Raw genomic sequence first — 26,663 nt, 5'->3', positions numbered from 1 at the left:
AATAAGAACACGAATAGGGACAATGGAATGTATTTGACACGAGATTACAGAGCATCTCAATAAAATTTGAGAACCATATATTGAATAAATAAGAACTTTCGTCTAAATTTGATTGAATAGTTTCATAGTATTTGGGAGCCGAGTTAATGTGAGTCATTAAAGAGGAATAATGTATTTGTAAAATCTCAGCGAATGAATTTGGAAGTAAATCCAACGTTTCTGGTTCAAGCTTTTTCAAGGAAATAAATAATAAATAGTTAATTTGCAAAATGTCAATTCATCGTCTGAAACTTCACTGTTCCTTTTGCAAATATCAGTCCATTGTCTCAGATTTCATTTTTCATGCGTTTTCATATTGATTGCGTTCCGTTCCCGTTCTTTCCTCATCGACCTTCTACTGAAATACATTCTATGACTGACCACCGTTATATACTACTTGTGTGGATATAAGTAACTCACACCACATCATTAACCAAACTATAACTCATAACGTTTCTAACGAAAATTACATTCATATGCGGTAAAAAATGCAGAAGATACATTTAAAGTAGTTCAAGAAAGATTATTTTCATTTACATAAAAAAATTGACTTGAACAGAATAAAAAATGATAATAACAGTAAGATTTGTGATGGAAGTATTTCAATGTTATTGTTAGTCATCAATATTCTACAATGTAATGAAGTTATTAAACAAACTGATTAATTAACAATTTGTGAGAAAAATTGTTTTGTATATTACATACATTACTTGCGAGATACTAGAAGTATACAGTATTCATTGATGCCTTCTATATTATCTAATGTTATCATGTGAAAGTTATGGTCAATTACCGAATAGTAATCTTTTCATCCGTACACTTATGTGTATACATATCAAGTAGTGAATAAAAGATTTCTTCCTAGAATGAATTGATTCATATTTAATATATCAATATAGTGGTTCTTATCTATGCATACTGCTATTCATTTACATGTTCTAACCCTTCCATACATGAATTTATAGTAAACAGTGATAATATGAAAGAGGAAGAATGTATTGGTAAAATTTCAACGAAAGAATTTGAAGTAAATCCAATGTTTCGCCTAACAACCTGGTTCAAGTTGTTTCAAGGAAAACAGTGATAATGATTGAAATATAATTAAGCAGATTTTTTTTTAGAAACTTTTATCTATATTTATTAATTTGAATAAATTAGAATGAATTCATTTGTGATATTGTAGATGAGATAACTGATTCATTCTGATCATCAAACATAACTGAAGATGTATTATGAATGAATGGAAATGTTGAAAATAGATTAGGTATATTTTGTTTAGTTTGAATTAATTGATCTTCAATTAATGAATGATTTTCATCACTACTAACTGATGAAGTTGAAAGATTTAATGGATGAGAAATCATTGTCCATTTATTCATATCAATATTCTTATCAATAATAGTATCATTAGAGAATTGTGTATGATTCTGATATTTCGAATTAGTGGTTTCATAAGAACTATCTAAAGTAACAACCTCATTTTTAGGCTTTTTTGATATAACTTGCTCATTTGTAATATTTAGCATAGATTTACTATGGTATATATTTGACTGATTAACCTCATTCTGTTTATGAATTATATTATGTTTGTTAGTTATTAGATTAGATTCTTTTTCCGATGGTTTGTTTGATTTACAATTATTGTGATTGTTTTTATTAGATAATACAGATGTTATCGTGGTTGGATTCAATGATGTTCTTATTCGTTTGCGTAGTTCATTAGAAACATTTCTATTTTGTGAAACTTTTGATTGAAATTTTGTTATATCTATATTAGGAGATTCATTTCCATATCGTGTTGCACAATATAGTTGTGTAACTTTTAAAAGAGTTTCTCGTAAATAAGGATCTTTACCTATAATAATAAAAATAAAGACTGAAACAATTTTTTTAAAAGTAAAACACTTAAATAAAACTTGATCTTGAGATGGTGAAGAAGATTTGTAGATCAGGTTAATTAATTTTGATGAAGTTTTGTTTTCTGAACTGGATGATTCGCTTGTAAAACTTTCATCTAACTGAAGTTTATGCTGATGATGTCGTTCATAAAAACGATGAAAGCTCCACGACCAAACCATACAGCTTAGAGAACAAAACTTCATCAAAAACTTGGTCATTTGAAATAATGAAATGGTGATTAATCAAATAAATGTATTGTCTTTACTTAGTTATTACTTAGATATTTAGTTCAGAGTATACGTTTTCCTTTTTTTACAGTACCTTCATCACAAAGTGTATTTAAAGACATTGAGTATTCATCTGAATACGATAACATCATTCTCGAGGTTATTCATCGTGAAAACTCCTGTGGTGTGTGCTACTTATATTGACATAAGTAGTATATGATTACTTAAAGTCAACCTCTTGATAGCAAAATAAAAATCCTTTGTTCGATGATGTATATCAATAATACATGAATACTAAATGCATATAATCTCCAGAAGCTATTTATTTCAAATCCGAAATTTGATAATTACTTTTAAGAAATGGAAATTATGCTTTGATATAACGTTTTCTGATTTATAAATAGACTCAGACCCTGTACTTATAATAATCAAGTAATTGCAGTTGCCAGATCTAAAGATCCTAGGTTCGAACTTTGATGGGATCATGGGTAAACGCTGCTGAGGTGTTCCGTATTCTGATGAAAAAGCCATGTAGAGGTTCTACAAATGAAATCAATCTGTGACGAATATAACCTACAAATGCTATTATAATCTTGACAAAGACAAGAATAGAAAACTAACATTTCATTTTTGAAGAAGTATTTCTTAACCAAAATCGATGCATATAAGCTGCATATGTTACGGAAAAAAGGGAAATGAAACCATAGAATTCATTTTGACAACATAAACTACTCTGAAATTGAAATTATGACTGATTAAACAATTAATTCGTTTGTTTAAATTGAATAAAATACTGATATAATAGAACTCAATCTACAAATTTATTCATTTCAATTAAAATATAAAAAAACAGCCATAATTTAATCCTACTACTTTCTTAAAATAGGCCGCATTCCTGCAATTAAAAAACACATGGAACTCAAAACAATTGTTAACCAATATCAAAGTCAGAATCTTCAATACAAAAGTCAAGTTATTCCTACTGCACTGAGCTGAAACGTGGAGAACTACTACAACCATAATCAAAAATGTACAAGTATTCATAAATAGCTGTCTACGCAAGATACTTAATATTTGTTGCACGGATATCATCAGCAACATCCTTCCATGGGAGAGGATAAACCAGCTTACAACTGAAGAGGTAATTATGAAAAGACGTTGAAAGTGGATAGGACACATATTGAGGAAATCACCAAACTACATCACTAGGCAATTCATAACTTGGAATCCTGAAGGAAAACGGAAAAGAGGAAGGCCAAAAAACACACAACTATGAAAGGGATGAATAACAACTGGAAAAAACTGGAAACGATTGCCCAGGACAGAGTTTGATGGAGAGTAGGTAACAGGCGTAAGTAAGTAACTAAGTTTCTGAAAAATTAATGATTACTGATGTATACAGCTCACAAGTTTTTAAACATAATTGTGAAATGACAAGATATATCTATATATCTATATATCCTAGACATCTAATTTATAACCCTCTTTTCATTTCCTCAATCAAATTAACAAACAAACAAACAGATGGTTTATCAATTCAACATGATAATTTCTAACTAATTAAATAGTATGTTTATTACACTTAGTTGATCTATTCACTATTTATACATTGTTAAAATGACACAAGAATGCATTTTAATATTAACTTCACAATAACCAATTACTTTTGATGGAGTTTTGTTCTCTTAGCTCAGAGAACAAAACCCCATCAAAATCATCCACCTTAGCTACAAATCTTCTCCACCATCTCAAAACCGATTACTTATTTTGGCTGAAATGTAATCACGTGATTTATAGACTATTATTATTATTATTATTATTATTATTATTATTATAATTAAGGGGATAGTAAATATCCAGATGGTAATATACAACAAAAGTAGCATTCTTATTTGAATGAATCTTTTCATTGTAATACTCATTCCTTCATAAACGATTTTGTCTTTGACAAATTTAATTATTCAACATGATCATTTTGACATTTTTCTCTTTGTTTATAATGAAATTTCATTGTTTTTTTCTTGTTCTAATTTATTAAATAAAAGTTTTAAAATATAAAAAAAACTTGAAAATTTATTTTGTGTTTTTAGTTTATAGTGTGGTATAACAGAAAAGATTTATTTAACAAACTAAAATGAAATTAATATCAGAAGGGGTTTTGTAGGATCAGATAGTAGTTTTTTAATAGTTGAGATCATGAGTCCATTGAAGTTAGACCACTGGGAAGTACTGGACGAGCGTCTTGCTTCATTGTGGGACTCCTCAGAAGTGTGAGTCCACAATCCCGCTTCCCAAGCTTCGAACCCAGCACCTATCGGTCTCGTGAGCGAACGCCTAAAAATCTAGATCACTGAGCTGACATCCAATGATGTTAATGTCTAACTTCAACTAATCCATGAAATTGAGTGACACATCTTCCCTTGTCTTTGGTGAGTTACTATCTCACAACAGACTTGATTGAACTCCATTGGTCACTGCTTCCCACTAGAAATCTTGTAGTCAGTCACTAGTGAGCATTTGTTGATTAGTATCAGAATGGTTTTCCAGGTTTTCCATGGTAGTTTAGCTTTAATTGACTCATGACCTCAACTATTAAAATGAAATTATCTGAACGAAAGAAAACGAAGTTAGAAGGTTCTAGATCATAGATATTTTACAGAGGTTGATATATTCTTAACAAGTTTGGATTGTGGATAGCAGTGGTAACCAGGATATATAATCAATCTTAGTTAGGACCCATCAGCTGGATCACTCTTAAGTATTAGTGTTTATGTCCACACTGAAATTTAAAACCACCATCAACTGCTTCAGAAGTCAAGCAATATTCATTAAACTATTTAACTCATATAGTTAATAACTTTTTACGCATATACACGAGCGATGTATTTTGCTTCACCTCAGTTCATAATTCAACTTTGATTCATATTTGGTACATCACTTAATCAAAAAGCATATCGGTATTGGAAACTTTACTCAGTGTCTGACGGGAAAATTATAAACAATCATTATAGATTTTACAACTAATAATGAAATTATTATTATTGGCTTTATTCAATATTTTATTTTTGGTACTATATAGAATTCTTAGCACAAAGTACTTCAACAAGTTTCCACTTCTTATTTCTTGACCTCTTCTGAAAATCATTATTGAGTGGTCGCCAGCCAGGTGTTAGCTGTTCGGGAATCGACATCTGATTAATGTATATTCTTTTCGATGCATATTGCCAACAATCAAGATATCTATGATAGTGCTTTTTTGTAATTTGTACAGAGAAATGTAAACTTTTCATAAACACACCTGAATAAGTAATGCGATTAAATGGCATGATGATGTGCTAAAACAAACAAGAAAACCGATAACTTGTTGAAATATCCAGATGTCAGGAACAGGTATTCCAGATATTCAAGGTGGCCGCCTTATAAATCATCTGTTAAAATACTAACTCGAATTCATTTTGAATGATTGTAACCATTAATAAAATTGTCATTTTCAATTGTGGCTTCCGACTCATCATAAATAGTGTGAGTTATCTAATCACAAAAATTGATTGCAATGAACTACTAAGATTCATTGTTTGACAATTTGAAATTATATTTCTAATGAACGAATACCGTTGCAGATTACATAAAATCTGGCAAAGCAGTTCGTATGTTGGTTTTTTCCAAGATAACTTGCTTTATTCACATGATTTTTGCCCACCCCTAAATAATCAGTCCTAATTATTTCCAGTTACAATTTATGTAAAAGAGATATAAGTCCATATTCTAATGTTTTGTCTAGTATAAACTGAAAAACTAATAAAATACTAAAAGTTTTCAAATCATAGCACAATGTTCTATGTGTGTAGATAACAGAATAACAGAACACAGTGATACTGTGGTGCGTGCTACTTATATTGATATAAGTAGTATATGACGCGAGTCAGGAATGTAATATCTGGCGGCAGAAGATGGGGAAGATCAAGGAAAGGAAGAACGTGAATAGAAAGTAATTAGTATGGAAATGCAAGAACAATGAAGTTCGAGACAACTATTGAACATTTTGCAAATTAAGCATTATAGCATGGTTTTTCTATTTTACCAAGTAACTGTAATTTTGTTCTCACTGGTGTTCTTACTTACGACAGTACTACACATTCATGAATGCATCGTACACTTGTAAACATTTTTGAAAAAAAAGTATTAAAAAGAGGTAAATCGGTCTATCGAAAATTCGTTGTTATCTAGAATAAAGTGTCGTTCAGTTCATGTATCATGCTTGTTACTGGAAGTTATCAAAAACCATGACCCAGATAAGATACATCTTGTTTAGTTTCCAGAAGTATTCTATAAAAATTACAAACTTTGCGATAAGAATGCCTTAAGTTATCTTGTGTTAAAACTTTACTATAGCTAACTGATTTGTGAAACTGAATCCCAAATTCAGTAAACTACATTAAGTTCTCTACTCTTCCCAGCCATAAGTAATACATCAGTATAGAGTTGTGGAGATTGTGAAGTTTTTGTTTGAAATCATGAATCGATCAATATTAGACCATCACTGTAGACCTGTAAGCACTAAACGGCCGTTTCGTCCTAGTACAGGACTGCACAGAAGTGCGCATCCACTATTCGAACCCAGGACTTTCGATCTCACGCACAAACGCTTAACCTCTAAATCACTGAGCCGGTATCAAACTTCAACTAATAAGTAATATAAACGTATGACAATAAAAAGTTATTCTTACTTGATAAAAGTACGTAATAAAGCTAAGATTAGACTTAATTTATTAACTTGAAAATATTGTATTTGGTTTCCTAATAAATTATAATCTAAACTTAATCTAACAATTAAAAAAAGAATGTATGTTATTACATTTCAAAAGGAAGTCATAAAAATATCTAGACAATTTCTATACAAATTGACTATAGAACGACACACACACACACTTTTCTTCATCTAATAACGTAATTTTCCGATTGACTGTATTCAGTAATGTCAAGTATACTTGTTTGGATTTATAATAGATTTTTTTATCTTTGTAGGTGATTATAAAAAGTGGGTACTAACTTTAATCAGTTATAAGTAGTATATATATATTTATATATTCATACTGAATTAACGGATAAATTTTTAAAAAAATTTGAAGAAAAATCGCGGGTTTTTAGTTTTTTTTTTTAAAAAAATCACCGTTTTATTACATCTGTTAAAGGAAACAACAATGGTTGAAAGTAATTAAAATATTACTATTATTATTGGTAGTAGTAGTAGTATAATATAATTTGTAAATAATTAAGATAAATAGGTGAACTTGTTAAAATATTAAATAAAATAGAAGTATGAAATTACTGGAAAAATACAATGATTTGTTACTATGTTAGTTATGAATTGTTTATATTTAGTTTGGTTTAATGTTATGTAGTTTAACATTGTCTTGGAGATAATGTCTTGAACTTACAAGTTAGACATTAGGTTACTTTTGAAGAATAAATATGATAATTAATTAATACTCATGAACTTTATTATATATGTTGTGTATGCTACTTATGTTTGCTAATAAAAGTAGTATGTAACACCAGTCGGAAGTAGAATATCTGAGAGCTAAAGGTTGAGAAGATTAAATAAGAGAAAAAGAAACGAAAAGTAATCAAGATCACAACAGCAATGAGGGAACAGTGAAGTTTGTAACAGACAATTCAAAAAAGATGTGCAAATAATGTTTTTGAAATGTGATTTTCAGATTTCAGTAAACTGTTGTGTGATTTTGCCTGAAACAATAGTTTGGTTTAACTTACTTGAATGTTCGTTCACTATGTATATTTAACACATATATTTGTGATTTACATACATAGTTATCAGATCATAACAAGAAGTGTTTGGTTCCTTTAATGTTACGGGTTTGTGTTCATAACAAATCTGTGAAACCTAATTAATTTGATGATTAATATTTTGTTCAATTAATGACTTCATTTTGCTAAGGTATACTATGTATACTTTCAGATATTATTTGAATACGATACACTACCAGAGAGAAAGAGATGTTAACTGGTACCCGTGGTCTGATTATCTCTTTATCTTCAATAACAAAATAATGTTCATAATTCAATTCATAAGATTACTAACTTACGAATAAAATTAAGGATATTGTCATTAAATGTTTATATTATCGTGTTATTGAAATTCAGGACTGGATGTCGATCAGTCTTAGTTAGCCAATGTGAATCCTAAGCAAATTACACCATTGTTGTAATTCTGCAAGTTTTAAAAACATATGGACTGAAACTGGAAGTTGAACCCATAACATGCATTTCGTTCCATCAGTGACTGTCCAGCTGAATGTATGTGAATTGTATTGAGGATATTCACATTCGGATCAGACCTCAGTACCTTCCAAAACCAACTTTTTTCTATAATAAACTAAATAGGCAATAAGTACTGAGTCCATAACTTATTTTGTGATTTGGCTTCAATTTAACAACATTATACCCATATTTTATAAAATCCATGTAAACCTCAACAGTTATTTTTCTTATCTCAGATGATAAAAGCAGCATACTTTCTACGTTACCATTATTGCATCACTCAAAACTTCAAAGTTAATTTTGATAGTGTAATAACAAGGTGAAGATTATCAGAACTATGTGATATATTAGCCCAATACATTTCGAATAATCTGACCATATATATATCACAATTGATTGATCACTGGGTGGTGATCAATCTCATGCTTGTCTAGTCCTTATTAGTGCAGATCGAATGCTATCGATCATGTTGCAATGTGGCCGCCAGTCTAGGTGACTCGACACTGCGGGCACTATGTATTGAGATTAGATGGTGGTTGGAGGTAGTCAACAGGAAACCCTGGACCCGGGTTTCGTGCTACTTGGCACTCGTCAGCAAGGTGTACCTGTAATCTTGAGGGAACTGGTGCTCCCTGGCGGATTCGATCTCGTGTCACCCAGCTTCACAGTCAGAGACGTTACCACTGAGCTATCCGAGCCGTGATCGATAGCATTCGATCTGCACTAATAAGGACTAGACAAGCATGAGATTGATCACCACCCAGTGATCAATCAATTGTGATTACATCTCAGTCCTATATATATATAAAGAAAATCGATATACAAAAGCGGCAATATTAGTCTGTTGTCCGGAGTGACGAGTTTTACATTGTTTTCCCATAGTTTTCTTCATTATTTTTGTTTCCTTTTTCCCTCCATTTCGCTATGATCAGATTGTTCGGAATGTATTACGCTATTGTATCACATTAGGTCCGATAATCTTTGTCTTATTATTTTATCCAAATTTATCAAAGGGATTAATTGTTTCGAAATGAATAAACAAGTTTAGTTACCTGCAACAGTTGGTAGCATTAGAGCTTGACGTTTCTCTTTCATTCGCCGGTTTTGAAACCAAACCTGAATACAAATTAATTACAATTAATTAATTTCTGTATGACATGATACGTATATCTAATGCTTACAGTAATTGTATCTGCTAAGTCAACTGACCGAATAACTACATATGTAATTTAACGTTTCAATATAAGACTAAGCATATACTGTAAAGTTTGTAAATCTGACAGCGAAATTCTAAAACCTCAGTAAGATTTCATTAGACTAGTGTACATACAGTGCGATACAAAAACTATTCATAAATGCTAAAACAAAAGAGGTGAATGAATTTTAAAATTTAATTATTTATACTACACCGGATACCGAAATCTAAATAATGAAAGCGTTTATTCTGTTTATATTTCACCATAAAGTTTTGCTTAGACTGAATATGAATATGCTCAAGGTTGAGATGTGGTACTTTTTCACAAAATTATTTATTTACCCTGAATATATGGAAGTATTTTCTGTTATGAGCAAATTTTAGTCTACATAGATGTAAACCACTCATACATTTATAAACTAAGAATATTTTTGATTATTTACTCTTTATCGATATATTTTACTCGATGATCAGCAGACGAACATTTCTACAGATTGATGAACACAAATAATCCTGAATTATCAATGTTAATATACATTTACTCAACTTCGACTTAAATCTCAAGTAAAACCTTGGTTACATACCCTTGAATCATAAAGATGTTTCAAAACTTTTCATGAAACTGAAAAAATCAAAACACAAGACTTTTAATAGTTGAGATCATGAGTCAGTTGAAGCTAAACCGCTATGGAAAGCCAGGAAGTACTGGATGGCAATTTCGTTCTATTGTGGGACTCCTCAGAAGTGTGAGTCCACAATCCCGCCTCCCAAGCTTCGAACCCAGCACCTATCAGTGTCGTGAGCGAACGCTTAAAAATCTAGATCACTGAGCTGGCATACAACGATGTTAATATCTTACTTCAACTAATCCATGAAATTGAGTGACACATCTACCTTTGTCTTTGGTGAGTTACCATATCCCAACAGACCCGGTTGAACTCCATTGGTCATTGTTTTTCGCTAGAACTCCAGGAAATACCTCTTGAAACCCCTTCTGATATAAATCTTTTAGTTTAACAATGAAAATTAATGACCAATTTCACATTTTTTATGTTTCTACACTAAAAAAATAATCAGAAGGGTTTTGTAGAGATTTTAGTAATTTCAGTAGTTGAAACCATGAGTCTATTGAAGCTAGATCACCATGGAAAACCTGGAAGCACTGGACGGCCGTTTCATCCTAGTATGGAACTCCTCAGCAATGTGCATCCACGATCACGCATCCCGCGAGATTTGAGCTCACGAGCTAACAGTCTCGCGCGCGAGCACTAAACCACTAGACCACTGACACAGCATCTAACGGTGTTAATGCCTAACTTCAACTAATTCACGAAATTGCACAACCGTACACCATTGTTTTTAGTGAGCTGATATCTCACAACAGACCTGGTTGTACTCCACTGGAATCGTAGATACGCACTGCTGAGGAGTCCCATACTAGGATGAAACGGCCATCCAGTGCTTCCAAGTTTCGCATGGTAGTCTAGCTTCAATTGACTCATGATTTCATCTACATATCGGATTCAAAAGAATCATACCTCAAAGAATTAATCTATTTCCACTTTATTTTTGTTATTGTATTCATTCAATAGATTTCAAAAAAAAGTTTTATATTTGATATTACTAATATAAATACATAATAACACATATGTTCAACACATTATCCTTGTTACTTACTTTAATTTTATTCTCTGGTAAATCTAATTCAACTGATAATTTAGCTCTTTGTGGTCGATTAATATAACGATCTAATTGATAAGTTTTTTCTAATAATTCAATTTGTTTTTGTGTATAACTAGTACGATAACGTTTTAATTGTTCATTGATATCATCATTATGAATATTATTCATTGTCTTATTGAATTCAATGAATTTATGATTTTTTTGATTTGATAAACATAATTGATTTATAGATTTATTAATTAATTCTTTATTAGTTATTTTATCTTCGATCATAGTTGTTGATATGGATGATTTCATTTTTAGTTTGATTGTATTCTCATGATCATTTATTATTCTTTCATTAGTTATATCATCATTATGATATACGATTTGTGTATTTGTATTATCCTTTTTAGTTACTATGCTATCATTAATGTTCCCTGTTTCTAATTTTATTGATGAATTCTCTAACATTGATCTAGAATGATAATGATTTGATTGCCTATTATTATTAATATGTAATGGATATTGATTATTTTTAAGTAATAGAGAATTATGTTGATATGTTAAATGATTATTTTTCTGTATAGAATAATATGGAGGAATGAATGAATTTTTAAAAATATTACCAAAATTTTCAAGTTTCAATGAAAACTCTTCAATGTTATCATTAGGATTTTTACTTTCATTATTATTATGCTGATGATCATGATCATTATTTGGATTTATTGTTTGGGTATCATCAAAATCAATATAACAATTACTCGAATTATTGATCATAGAATTTGAACATAAGGATATATTATCTTTATAAACCTCTTGAGATAATGAACGATTGATCTCAGTTGATTGTAAATTATTGTTTTGTATAATATGAGAGTTATGTTTAAGTTTTGTTTTAAGTTCATTAAATAATGCAAATGTTGATGAATAAGGTAAAAATGATGGAAAATTTAAATTTACAATGTTATCTGGAAACATTTTAATTTGATTAGAAGGTAATGATGTATCTGTAAAAAAGAACACATAATTTATAAAATAAAACATTCTTATCATCAAGAAGGTACAAGTATTTTTAAATAGCTGTCTACGCATGATACTCAACATCCATTGGCCGGATACCATCAGCAATAGCCTTCTGTGGGAGAGAACAAACCAGCTTCCAGCTGAAGAGGAAATTAGGAAAAGACGATGGAAATGGATAGGACATACATTACGCAAATCATCAAACTGCATCACGAGGCAAGCCCCAAGTTGGAATCTTGAAGAGAAGTGGAAAAGAGGAAGGCCAAAGAACACATCACGTCGAGAAATAGAAGCAGATATGAAAAGGATGAGTAGGAACTGAAAGGAGCTAGAAAGGATTGCCCAGGACAGAGTTGGATGGAGAATGCTGGTGAGTGGCCTGTGCTCCTTCACGAGGAGTAACAGGCGTAAGTGAAGTAAGTAGTAAGTAAAGTTATCATTCAAAAACTTAATTGATATTCAATATTAACAATCGGATAACCATTATAGAAACATATTTATACATCATGCCTAACATCAAGATGGATTCATTTACTTTTATTCTACTGTATTCATGTAGGTAATATTATTAGTTGACTTCGTCCTTTAGTTTATAACACAATGAACTACTCATAAATGTTTTCAAGCTATGAGTGTTGTAATTCGCAATATAGAATCTATGAGGTCATCAATTGATTATGTAAAATAGGGGATTCTTGCTTTACAATAAAGTTTGTAAGTGTGGAAACGACTAATTTTTATTTTAAATCTCAAACGTATTTAGACAATACAATTATGTGATTAGTAATAATATAAATTTAGGTAATTCAGGATGAGATAATTGCTAATACAACTAATATCTATATTAAATCACTGACTGAATATTAACGAATGCATGAAATAATATGAGCTAAGTAGGAATTAGCGAAAATAGGATCATTTCTGACTAAAATTTTACAAATGAATACGAACAGAATCAATTTCATTAAGTCAACATGTAGAAAATAAAAAAACGGAAACAAAAATACACACTAGACATAAAAGACCGTAAAGTAATTGAGATTATTTACTCAACTGATAGTCCTAAACTCATATAATACTTGTCGATTACAAATGTTTAAATTTTTTCAACCGTTGAGTTGGGTTAAAAATTGTGGAATCTGTTTTTCCTTTCAAAATTTAAAGTAGTTCTTATCATAATTTGACATTTTCTGGAGAACTACCGATAACCAAGTAGCACTTGGGATTTGTTTTCTCGTAGTTTCAACTCATCTGGAGGATTGAATACAGGGTTATCAAATCTCTTGCTGAGCATGATACTTTAAGATAATTGAACTGAAATTTGAGGGTCTGTACTTTCAACTCCGATTAATTCGTAGTGTACCTCAATTTCCGTCCATCATCATAACTGATTATTGTCCTAAATCAAGCATGTTTCAACTACACTGATGATTAGTTCCTACTACAAATCTTGTCACATACCAGTAAATTAGTCATTTATGAGGTTTCTATTGTTCGTTTACATATTTGTGTAAATAGTTCAATTAAAACTTATAATTATAACACTTCGAATATAAAATATCACTGTTACCTACTTGTGGTAAAAGATGCCATTTTAAGAAACTATGAATAGAATATATTGAAAAGATTTCAGGGAAAGTATAATAATTAATTAACTTTTTAATAGTCCAATATATATCTATATATGCTCTTCTCTTTCAGTCTAAATCAAAATCACTTTAATTTGAGTTAAACAAGCATATTGAATTTTTTTTTAATTGAATGGGATATTTCTTCATTCATTAACATTTGATTGGTTGAATCAAAAAATTTTTTATCACTTTTCTTTCCCTTTTTATAAATAAGAAATATAATAGGAAGGGGGAGGAAATGATTTCCAGTTGAGCATAATGAATTTTTTGGTATAAATCAAAAATAGTAATAATCTAGGGAGTTTTATTTTCGGGAGGGGGGAAATTATATTATTTTTATAAATGATCTTCATTTAGGATTGGTTAATTTTGAGATACTATAAAAAAATAGAATCACTAAAGAGTTGTTTCATTCTGATTTAGGATTCATCAATAATGAGCAACAACAACATAACAAAAGATAAAATCCAGGACGTTCTGATCTTACATAGCTATTCACTAATGAATGTCAAACCAAGATCGTTGAGTAACGAAAACCACATAAAAGTAAGCAATAATTAACTTAATAACACTTATTCTTCATTTGACGGAAATGATGAATAAAAGAATGTTATATGTATGATACGAATGATTTCTTAATCGACTCGTTCGTTTATAAAGTAATGAAAATGTTAGAGATGATTGTTTACATTAGGACTATACGAAGTTTAAAAACTCTATTGAATTCTGACTAGTTGATATAAAACATCCGAACGAATTGGGCTCAAAATCATGACTTTATTTGGATTTTTTTAACACATCAGTCCAAAGTTAATTTTCATTGACCTTCATCTCAAAGATAATTATGTAAAAGAGGACACTATATAATCCTAAAATTGGAAATTAACTTCATTACGTATTAAGATGGGGTATTCAACTGTATCAGAACTGGAATAATAGGCGCTTTTTAGGTGGAACAGAGAACACTAAGATCCCTGATTCAAATAATAAATGTCTCAATGTGCTGGGGTTGAAGCTATCACGAGTTCACTTAATCTGAGAACGAGAACAAAGACTCAGTGACCAAAGAACAGTAAGCTAGCTATTTGATGCGTCCCAGCCCCGCTAACTAGAGGAAGAAGTCCAAGCTTGGAATGGGAAGTATATTCTGCAAACAGCCAAAAACGAGTGATAACAATAAAACACAATTCAAAACATATCTATACAGTACAAAACCGTCCTTGGAGAGAGTTACCAAATAGCATACTAAAAGACACAACGGACCAATAGAATTTAAGATATTTCCCAGTGGGAAATACGACATGAAGGTGACAACAGCGCCTTTGGCGCGAAAACAAAGAAATCTAAATTTTCTAAATAAAATTACAAAATTAGGTGCTTTCTCAAACGTCCCCAACACAGTGTATCATTGGAATATAAGCAACAATTTTTTTTTAAATTTAAGAAATTCTTTAACTGATTAATCTATTACGTATTTGTCCCAAGACCTAAAGGGTCTCATTACAGTACTTGAAGTAACCTGACCTACGTAACCATAAGAAGCGCTAGTTTATTAAAATAATCCACCTTTATGAAATCTGTTTTCAAAATTATAGGAAAGTTGTCGCCCGTTGACTTCATTTCTAATCCTAGTTTTAAGGATTTTATGCACTATACGATTTCAGAGATTCCTCTGGCGTTTGTAAATTGTATTCATCAAAACCTTAAAACAATATTTATTCCATGTATATTCAACAATATTCAAATTTATAGTAGGGTATTGTAGTGGTTGCTAAATTTAAAGATTCAAAACACAGACTGACTTTTGCTTAAAAACCCGAAAGCACCTGAGAGCTGTTTTGTTCTGATCTGACGGTACTAGTGAGAAGCCATGAACAGTAGAGATCAACCAGGTAGAATGTTAGACAAATATAGTAAACGGCAACCAATCGGAGTCTTGCAAAATCACGAACTAACTAAAGCAGTAAATGTAAGACCCTGGATCTAAACTGAGTTGCTTGAAGGTTAAGAACCAACTGCTAAGGTTGAATGTCCTGTATTCTATCACTTATAAACTTGTGTTTGAGCACTGCTAATGAGTCATGTGTAATCAAAGCCAACCAGCGTTGTAAAGCTCCAATATGAAAAATAATTCAAATATTCTACGAATAAAACAGTTTTACCCTTTAGATGTTTAAATTATTTGTTGGTAGCAGATAACTAATATTGAATCAGGACATACTCAACTATATGGAACCCTTCGGTAATTTTTGTAAATACCCTGTAAAGTTCAAATTTTTACAGAAAAAAATATATATCCGTAATTGAATAAAACATAGATGATGTAATTAAAGCTTAAGAAATACAATTATAGTACGGGAACTTTTAACAGAACATGAAAAGTCTCGAACATATTCTTTTTATTGAACACGCTTATCTGCTCACTAAAAGTAATCATCATCCTGAAATTATGACAGATAAGCAAATAACGAATAACGATACACTAATCTAAGGTCCAGATCAAAATTCTAAATGTAATTTACATATTTTCAACAGAAAATTTAGGAAAAATTGTTTCTAGGCATACAAATGATATCGAATTGTTTCTTAATCCTATTTAAAGCCAACGTACAGCGGTTCTGTTATATTTTAAATAGTTTCATTATCTTTACTATAAGAACGCAAGATTATGTCAACGAAATATAAAGTGTTACTAAATAATGTATTCTCAAACCATAGCAAAATTAATCGTTATTCACTTACTATATAGAAACATCAAATACCATTCATCTCGTTGATTTGGTCGGTCTATAACATACTTCCCACACCGAAACCTCAAAGTCAACTAACTCACTTAGTTACTACTTCAAACGGGTTGTCCACTTCCGAGTTCATCACATTTTCAATGACAATAAGAAACCTAGTGAGAAAGTAGTGAGAATCACTCATTTAATGATAATAACAACAATACAGAGAAATACATGAACGACATAACAATGAATAAACAGTTCAACTGAAGTCGTGTTTATTCTTTCAGTGTGATCTTGTCGAATAAATATTGACCAAGTCCACTTCCAACTCGATCTGTCTCTGTCACATAGTCAGCAAATTGTTTGATTGCATCTTCTTGTTCATGCAAATACTGACTCTCAATGAAATCAGTCAGTGCTGGATCATTGTTCTTCACAGCGATTTCATGAAGTTTCAATAATGACTGTAAAAAGAGAAGAAACAATGGAACCAGTGGTTGTAGTGTATTTCATGTTGTCATTTAATAGATTAGTATTTTATTTTCACAGTGAATTGTGACTCACCATATCTATGAAACTAACCAAAGTAAAGTGTAACTTTCACATGTGTCAATTTAATACGATACATTCCAGTTTCATAATACTACTCAGAGATAGAAATGTAATGTACGAAACATGATGGTCAATTCAACACTTGAGAATTGCACGTATTTCAAAGTCAGTGATGTGAACAATTACACAAACATTAATATAAAATCGAAATATATTTTTAAAACCAAATAATCATTTTCGATTGTCGGTTAATGATGATCTAGTTGTAGATAGATTATGATTCATTGTACCACTCACCTCATTCACTGCCTTCTCCATCGACAATGCAGTGTTCATCGCATCCTCCAATCCACTGAATTCTGTCTTAGTTGGACACTTGATATCACTGTATTGAACACGACCACCACGTTTGTTCTGATATTTGGCCAATTTCTCTGCATGTTCACGTTCTTCATGTGAAGCTTTTCGAAAGAATTCAGCTGCTTTCGGAAATGACACATCATCTCGATCGAAATAAGTGAAGAATGCCATATAATCATAAGCAGCCTGTAGTTCCATATTGATTTGTTTATTGATTGCATCTTCACATTCTTTGGCAAAATTCTGTCTAGCTCTTGATTCACTCATATTGCTTTGTAATGTATCTCTTGAGAAATCTTTTTAATAATTTCCTATTTCTTTTATGTATTTATTTATGTAATTAATATAAACTCTGTACTCTTTCCGATTGTTGTTTTTCAATCTAAATAAACACATAAACAACAATTTTCATATATTTTCGTATTGTCTTGTAGTTAACAATGGCCAAAACAATAATGTTTCAATAATGGTGTATTATCTTATGTTTATCTAAATGATTGACTCATAGATAAGCTTTGAAATTCCAAGTTATTCAATAGTTCTTTCACATATTTTCACATTTTCATTCCTAATCTTTTCATTGGTATTTTTGTTTTTGACAAATTTTGGGAATACAGGTCGCCCACCAGCATTCTCCAACCAATTCTGTCCTGAGTTCTCCCTTGAAATCCCTATTTATTATTTTGATGTGTACCTCCTATTCCCGACGCAATGTGCTCTTTAGTCTTCCATTTACCTTCAAAAGACTGATATAGGGCTTGCCTTTTGGTTCAGTTCGATAATTTCCGTAATATATGTCCTATTCACTTTCAATGTCTTTTCCTAATTTCCTCTTCAGATGTAAGCTGGTTGTTTCTGGCGGTATCTGGTCAACGAACTTTGAATATCTTGTACCGTACTTGTACTTTTTTGACCATAGTTGTAGTAGTTCTCCAAGTTTCAGCCCCGTACAACAGGAAATTCTTGACGTTTGTATTGAATATTCTTAGTCTGGCGTTGTCTGACAGTTGTTTTGAGTTCCATGTGTTATTGATTTGTAGGAATGCTGCTCTCGCTTTGCCATTCTTTGCCTTTACGTCTGCATCGGATCCTCCTTGTTCATTGGTGATGCTTCTCAGATACGTGAAAGTTTCCATCCGTTCCAGAGGTTCTCCATAAAGTGTGATTAGGTTGGTGCTGTTTGTGTTGCATTTGAGGATCTTTCTTTTTCTTTGTGTATGTTGGAACTTACTACTTTGGAGGCTGCTACTACACTTAATGCTTTCACTTACTTAATCACTCATTCGTTGTATGTTAATCTACATGATATATCTTCTGTAAAGTGTAGATTAAAATTGATTCCATTAATGTATCATGAAAAATAAAATTCGAGCAAATATAAAAACAACCTTCACTTTATAATGTGGATTATAGTTAATCATCTGTTGTTCCTTTTCTAGGTTGGAAGATTATTTATTTATATTCTTTACAATTCTCTCATCCGCTTAATTCTATTGGTTTAATTTTACATCACCTTACGTGACCTACTCATCAGGTGACTTCATTTATGCATTGATTTGTTTGATTTCAAATGCTATTACTGTATATTTACCATATTAATGTTTCTACTTCGAAAATCATTACCATTCTTTTTAACTGCCTGTGCGTGTCTATAAATTTCAAAAGAAAGATGGTGGAGAAGATTTGTAGTTCAGGTGGATGATTCGGATAGAGTTTTGTTCTCTGAGTTGGATGGTTTGGTCGTGGAGCTTTCATCGTCCTTCTGATAATAATGATGTGAAGTCAGGTGAACCAGATTCGTAGACAATTAATCTTATCTAAATACAATCTGTATATGAGCTATCTTAATGAAATCTTGACTGAAGTCATCATAAAAGAAGGTTCAATGTAAATAGTGAGGACAACATACTTTAAGATAATAGCATTAGATATTTTGATACTGTAACTCATTTGATACGTTATACTACCGATTTCTAGTTTCAATTATCAAATTGTCCTAATCTTACCCTTGTGTTATTGCTAGCATTTATTGATTGCTTTCATCATGAAATGATGTGCGTTCTATGACTTTAGTGAGTCATCTGCTCATACTTTCTCTCATTGAGATTTTTCACAGGGGCTGCCACTCCCACTCCTCCAACACACAGCTTAACTTCTGCTAGACACTTACTTACATGCTGAACGCTACAATACTTTTGTATTTTAAAGACTATATATATATATTAAAAGATACTTGTGGCTATTTCAGTCGCCCACAATCAAAAGAGCCTTTAGATGGAAAGCATATCCTATCTTAAAAATAATAAGGGTCAGCTGTTTACCAAAATCCTTATTTATATTCTTGACCAAATGAAAAGTTTCAGTAAAAGCACCGTCAATAATCTTCAATAGTCCGAATATAATGGAATAGTAAAGGAAAAATGACTATAATCGTCGTCTGGGCATAGTGAACCCCATAAATTATTTATAATAATTTGAATATATTATTTCTTGTTTTCTATGAAAACTTAGTTGCTCACTGAAAAATTCTCATCAACCAAAGGTAACCATTTTCATTTTGATAATGATGATGAGATTTCAATATGGACTGTATGAATCACATTCAAAAAATAAAGCATTCTAATATTGATTAGGCTGATTGAAATATTACAGTATAATAAATAATAGTTTTAAGCTTAGTGAAATCTTCTAGTTTCACTTTTGTTTATCAGCTTCCATTTTCAAGTGACCATATGTATACACACAGATATTGTGTAAATGTTAATAATATTGTAAATGTTTTGTGAAGTATGTTGTTAAGTGTAAGAATACAAGTTAATAATAAATTGTATGATTGATTTGTTATCATTTCAGTTGGTAAGTTGTTATAGGTAAATTTTCAACAGAGTCATGTCAACCGTGTGATTTTCAAGACTATTAACGTTTTTTTTTTAGAAATTGGTTTGATTTTCTTAGTTGTATTCATCACAGGATGATCTCAATTTGAATACCATTTAATACTAGGAAGCACTGAACATACGTTTGATCCTAATAGGAGAGTGTCAGTCAGCTTACAGATAAAATCATAGATGGGATTAACTAAAAACTTTAAGGTTTCATGAAGAATTCTGAAACGTTAGATTGACAGTTTCAAGGTCCAAATGTATCATCATCAACTTCAGTAAATTCGCGATGTGGTGCGACTACTAACCAATGATTCTGGTGACACCTGTTTAGACGTCTACAGGTTGGAACGTCACAAGTTAGGACATTCAACGAGAACGTAAGAAACACATAGAGAAAGTCATTTGTAAGTTTAAAAATATAGTTTAATTGAAGTGACTTCGAGTAAATTGGTTTATTTTGTAAGATTTATTAGTGACATTTCAAGGAAATCCTTCACTAGGATGGAACAATTATCCAGTAGTGTGTAGTTTTCAACAACATCAATGTGTGGTAATCTGTGAAAAATAAAACTTGTAAATTTCAAAATATTCCTAAGCTCACTAATGCATTATCGATTCATTCAATGTGTAGAAAGCTAACACGTTATGTGCACTATGGAATTGCGATATCCGTCACAAAATAAACAACTTCCCAACGTTAGCTAATACCACATGGTTACTTTCAAATGTATTCTGGAAAATAACTGTATAGTATAATCTCATAGGATAGCACAATTAATCGTTATTCACTTACTATATAGAAACATCAAATACCATTCATCTCGTTGATTTGGTCGGTCTATAACATACTTCCCACACCGAAACCTCAAAGTCAACTAACTCACTTAGTTACTACTTCAAACGGGTTGTCCACTTCCGAGTTCATCACATTTTCAATGACAATAAGAAACCTAGTGAGAAAGTAGTGAGAATCACTCATTTAATGATAATAACAACAATACAGAGAAATACATGAACGACATAACAATGAATAAACAGTTCAACTGAAGTCGTGTTTATTCTTTCAGTGTGATCTTGTCGAATAAATATTGACCAAGTCCACTTCCAACTCGATCTGTCTCTGTCACATAGTCAGCAAATTGTTTGATTGCATCTTCTTGTTCATGCAAATACTGACTCTCAATGAAATCAGTCAGTGCTGGATCATTGTTCTTCACAGCGATTTCATGAAGTTTCAATAATGACTGTAAAAAGAGAAGAAACAATGGAACCAGTGGTTGTAGTGTATTTCATGTTGTCATTTAATAGATTAGTATTTTATTTTCACAGTGAATTGTGACTCACCATATCTATGAAACTAACCAAAGTAAAGTGTAACTTTCACATGTGTCAATTTAATACGATACATTCCAGTTTCATAATACTACTCAGAGATAGAAATGTAATGTACGAAACATGATGGTCAATTCAACACTTGAGAATTGCACGTATTTCAAAGTCAGTGATGTGAACAATTACACAAACATTAATATAAAATCGAAATATATTTTTAAAACCAAATAATCATTTTCGATTGTCGGTTAATGATGATCTAGTTGTAGATAGATTATGATTCATTGTACCACTCACCTCATTCACTGCCTTCTCCATCGACAATGCAGTGTTCATCGCATCCTCCAATCCACTGAATTCTGTCTTAGTTGGACACTTGATATCACTGTATTGAACACGACCACCACGTTTGTTCTGATATTTGGCCAATTTCTCTGCATGTTCACGTTCTTCATGTGAAGCTTTTCGAAAGAATTCAGCTGCTTTCGGAAATGACACATCATCTCGATCGAAATAAGTGAAGAATGCCATATAATCATAAGCAGCCTGTAGTTCCATATTGATTTGTTTATTGATTGCATCTTCACATTCTTTGGCAAAATTCTGTCTAGCTCTTGATTCACTCATATTGCTTTGTAATGTATCTCTTGAGAAATCTTTTTAATAATTTCCTATTTCTTTTATGTATTTATTTATGTAATTAATATAAACTCTGTACTCTTTCCGATTGTTGTTTTTCAATCTAAATAAACACATAAACAACAATTTTCATATATTTTCGTATTGTCTTGTAGTTAACAATGGCCAAAACAATAATGTTTCAATAATGGTGTATTATCTTATGTTTATCTAAATGATTGACTCATAGATAAGCTTTGAAATTCCAAGTTATTCAATAGTTCTTTCACATATTTTCACATTTTCATTCCTAATCTTTTCATTGGTATTTTTGTTTTTGACAAATACTTATCATAGTTACATATATAAACTGTATGAATATAACCGGTAGAAAATTTTAATATTCGCTAATGATAGTGTAAGGAACAGAACACGGGTTGGGAGAATCGTACGTGTTCAACACAAAATTACAGGACTTGTTAATAAAATCTAACAATCAAATAAGTAAATACGTAATATGCAAAATGTTCACCAATTGTCTTAAAATGAGTTCGACTACGTTGTTCTTACATTTTCATACAAATTGCATCCTGTTTCCATTCTTTACTGTTCGATCCTCTTGTCTCTCTGCTGTCAGAGCTTCCGTTCACGACTAACATCATATACTGTTTATGTCAATATCAGTAGCACACACCACAATAGTAATTCATTACATCCATTAAATATGTTAATTATGTGTACAAATAATTAACTTCTAATTGATATTGGTTCCATTTATTCTTAGAAATATATTAGTTTAAAGGCGGCCTATACTCCTCCACGATGTGTAATCATCGTAAGTAAGACAGCTAAGATCAATCGTAGAATAAAACAAATGAAATACTACTGAATAAATTATGTCTATGGTGGTGTTATGATTCGAATTAAAATATCGCTAGGACATTGTTCACTCAAGTATATTATCTGTTTGTGAATTATTTACCACTACAAAGAAAAAGACTGTTTATCAGAATATGTAAGAAAAGATGAATTTCATGGAAGATTACTAGGTTTTCAATGATCTTAGATGTTAAATTTAATATGTTTTGATATGAATAGATAAGACACATTGAAATATTATCTTTTTTAAGTGGTTCCGATTGCTAGGTTTCAAGCTATCACGAGTTCACTTAATCTGAGAACGAGAACAAAGACTCAGTGACCAAAAACCAGTAAACTAGCTATTTGATGCGTCCCAGCCCCGCTAACTAGAGGAAGAAGTCCAAGCTTGGAATGGGAAGTATATTCTGTAAACAGCCAGAAACGATCGATCACAACAAACGCAATTCAAAACATATATATATATATCATACGATAAAAATATACGTATAGTATTGGTCCACAAGTGGATCCCAAACATTAACACTCATTATTCTTATCGGGCCATAACACCAATAAATAAAAACAATCAAATACTCTGGGAACTTCAAAATTGTTTCAAAAATCTAATGATCATTCAAGGGTTCATAGTTAGCTATTTTGCTTTAGTGCTAGAATATTCAATGATGTTATAGATTGAAAGATTTAACGAATAGAAAAAAGGTGAATTTATGATTCTAGTCAATAAAGTAGTTTAATTTTTTCTTTTAAAGTCACAACAGTGCCAAATGTTTGTTAGTTGAGTAATTCATTCATCATATTTCTGGAATATAGTGAATGGTAGCAAAACAACACAACAAAGATATTCTGAAACATGTATTTGATTAACTTCACTTTAGAGCCCCTCTAGTGTTACTTCTAATCTAACGTACAAAAAAAGCAAGGACACATCATATAGATTGAAGTAACAAATAAGCTTTGAATATTACTTACACTAACACTTGCTACATTTAGAATTCAGTTTATTGAATACAATCCATCGAAATACAATATCCATCATTTCAATGAACAACTTACACTCAAAAATGTTCTGCATTCTACTATATGAAAAAAAACTTCTATCATGATGTTTGAAAAACAACTTTCGTCAATCCACATACAGTCAAATGTAAACTAAATTATGAGTTATGTATCAATAAAGGGTAAAATTGAGTGCTAAATGTCCAATAAAAAAAATAAATCACATTGCATATAAAACAATATGAACAGAGTTAATGATTAGGTTACCGTTTCAAATTTTATCAGTCGGGCGTGCGTAATCAAGATATCTGCACTGAAAAAAATCGATTAGTAATATTCTTCTAATAAAAGTAGAATGAAACTAAGTGTGTTGAGAAGACAACGATCAGAATTTAAACTGACTTCATATGCAATTTAATCTAGAATTATTTTAATAAAAGAAAGAATCTCCGTCTAGTAGAGTGAAAATTTGAAAGTGTTCTTTGAATCTTTCAGAGAGTAAACCAACTTTCACCAAAAGCTTTCAATAATTCTTCTCCTAGACAATGAATGACTATGTGATGAGACTAACTGTCTGTTTAGAATATAAATTGAAATGGAATGCATAATCAATACATCAGAAATGTAAATTAATTAGGACTTACATTGTACTCAAAATAAACAGTTAATTCGAAGAGGAAACTTTTCATTTCGATAACATCTATTTCAATAGCTTTACTTTTATAAACATAGTTATTTGAAGTTTTAGTGACCTACTTTTATCAAGAGAACGCGATTGGTGTAATGGAAACAATTATTATTATAACCAATTGTACCAGGGACTGTTTTACCGTACTTGTTTGTTTAACTGTACCAGAATACATACTTTCTCTCGTTGATTGTGACCTTGCATGAATTCGATTACGCTCAGTAACCACACTTGTAACTTGGCACAATCTCGGTATTCTTTCCATACTACGAGACCGCCAACAAATACATCTTGACTACAGCCATCAACTGCCTTCTGATATTTGGCTTATGGGGATCTTATCGGTTAACTGGTACGTAGTCTTCCTGTAGTGGTGATCATAGTCAACCGCGACTCGATGCCACACTACAAAGTAATCAGAAAAACAAACACGTTTCGTGTATCAGTATATCAGTAAGTAGGGCTTAACTACTCAACATTTTATTGTGTATTTTAATTATCACTCAAGTTCTAATACAACGAATCAGTTTAGCATCATGCAAACTCATACTTTGATTTGAAATTTGCATTAACTTGCGAATAATCGTTTGTTGGTAATACTTGAAATATACGTGTTAAACAGCGTCAACAAAAGAAATGTAGCTACATCTTCAATGCATTCATTAACAAATCAATATTTTCCAAGTCATACTGTCTAATAACTATGGGAAAAAATCTATTTCATCGTTAAGAATGAATCACAAATTGTATGGATTTATTTTTATATACTTACCTTGATCTGTTAGTGATGTTTGATATGTACGTATTCATCAACATCAATAAATGGATTAACTTGTGAGACATTAGAATTTCATGTTTACTGTAGTTTACCTTCTAATTTTCATGGACAGTTTTTATAACCTGAAAACCATTGTCTGTTTACTATGAATCTTTTTTCATTTAGTGGAAATAAACATTTCCATTTTAGTCTCTAAATTACTTAATATTCAAACAATAACTTGATACTGATGTTGTTAGAATAATATTTCGAAAAGTCTATCTATTTCACTGTTATCATTAGCCTATAAATTGTTTTAATTATTCCGTCTACTTACAAATTGAAAGTAGTTCATCTTGTTGAGATAAAGCTGAATTGGCATGTGAATTGGTTGCTTATAATCATTTTAGATTCATCCAACGCATTTAACACTACCATGAATAGCTTGGTCAAAAAACATGAATTTGTCACTGAAAATTATTACACGAGATAAATATTCATTGAATCTACAGTAAACTGAGTTGTAACGAGATGAATAACTATTTCAAACACAATATGCGCGTTGAGAACTTGGGGATAAATCGTATAGTACAATAAATAATCAATCTCCTTCGTTGACACAATGAACTAATCTCAGTTGGACAACTAAGAAAAGCCAGGAATCTCTGGGTAGCCATTTCGTCTTGGTATGGAGCTCCTAACCAGAGAGCACCCATGATTCCTGAGAGGGTAGAACCAAAGATATTTAACTCTAGCATGCGAGTACTTTACCTTCAGAAACGTAACCCGGCCTCACATAGTATACATATGTATAAAGTCAGTTAAACAAAAATGTTATTTCTTGTTTCATGTGTTTGTGTAACTAACACTAGTCTATGAGGTGAAGTATATAAATTCACTATT

At 31.1% G+C, this 26,663-nt stretch overlaps 2 protein-coding genes across 3 annotated transcripts; both read right to left on the bottom strand.

Moving 5' to 3' along the window:
• Positions 1–367: 367 nt before the first annotated feature.
• On the bottom strand, positions 368–17,869 carry EVX1 (Even-skipped homeobox 1; the record flags this gene model as incomplete). The annotated part of the gene is made up of 5 exons (XM_035733100.2): positions 368–1,894; positions 9,500–9,563; positions 11,320–12,314; positions 17,004–17,154; positions 17,540–17,869. 5 exons carry the CDS (start codon positions 17,867–17,869, stop codon positions 1,194–1,196), a joined length of 2,241 nt encoding a protein of 746 aa, XP_035589556.2. The 3' UTR covers positions 368–1,193.
• On the bottom strand, positions 16,865–22,563 carry FTH1_6 (fts3-like protein). Of its 2 annotated transcripts, none has more exons than XM_051215105.1 (2): positions 21,832–22,563; positions 16,865–17,154 (listed from the first exon to the last, which is right to left on the bottom strand). In XM_051215105.1, the coding sequence occupies exon 1, from the start codon at positions 22,444–22,446 to the stop codon at positions 22,051–22,053; it is 396 nt and encodes a 131-aa protein (XP_051068286.1). In that variant the 5' UTR covers positions 22,447–22,563; the 3' UTR covers positions 16,865–17,154; positions 21,832–22,050. The 2 variants fall into 2 exon arrangements, with proteins under 2 accessions (XP_051068286.1, XP_051068285.1); XM_051215106.1 differs by lacking the exon at positions 16,865–17,154 and adding an exon at positions 20,961–21,731 and having other exon boundaries at positions 22,117–22,563.
• Positions 22,564–26,663: the final 4,100 nt, after the last annotated feature.

Source organism: Schistosoma haematobium, chromosome 2 (assembly GCF_000699445.3).
Source record: "Schistosoma haematobium chromosome 2, whole genome shotgun sequence".
NCBI classification, from domain to species: domain Eukaryota; kingdom Metazoa; phylum Platyhelminthes; class Trematoda; order Strigeidida; family Schistosomatidae; genus Schistosoma; species Schistosoma haematobium.
The sequence above is the reverse complement of the archived record's forward strand: the minus strand, read 5'-3'. Positions and strand labels throughout refer to the sequence as shown.

Bases quoted from the DNA above. Each gene is read 5' to 3' on its own strand.
- FTH1_6 (XM_051215106.1), bottom strand. From the start codon at position 22,446: ATGAGTGAATCAAGAGCTAGACAGAATTTTGCCAAAGAATGTGAAGAT. The intron at 21,732-22,116 runs GTGAGTGGTACA...CTCTTTTTACAG, and splicing joins TGGAGAAGGCAGTGAATGAG to TCATTATTGAAACTTCATGA.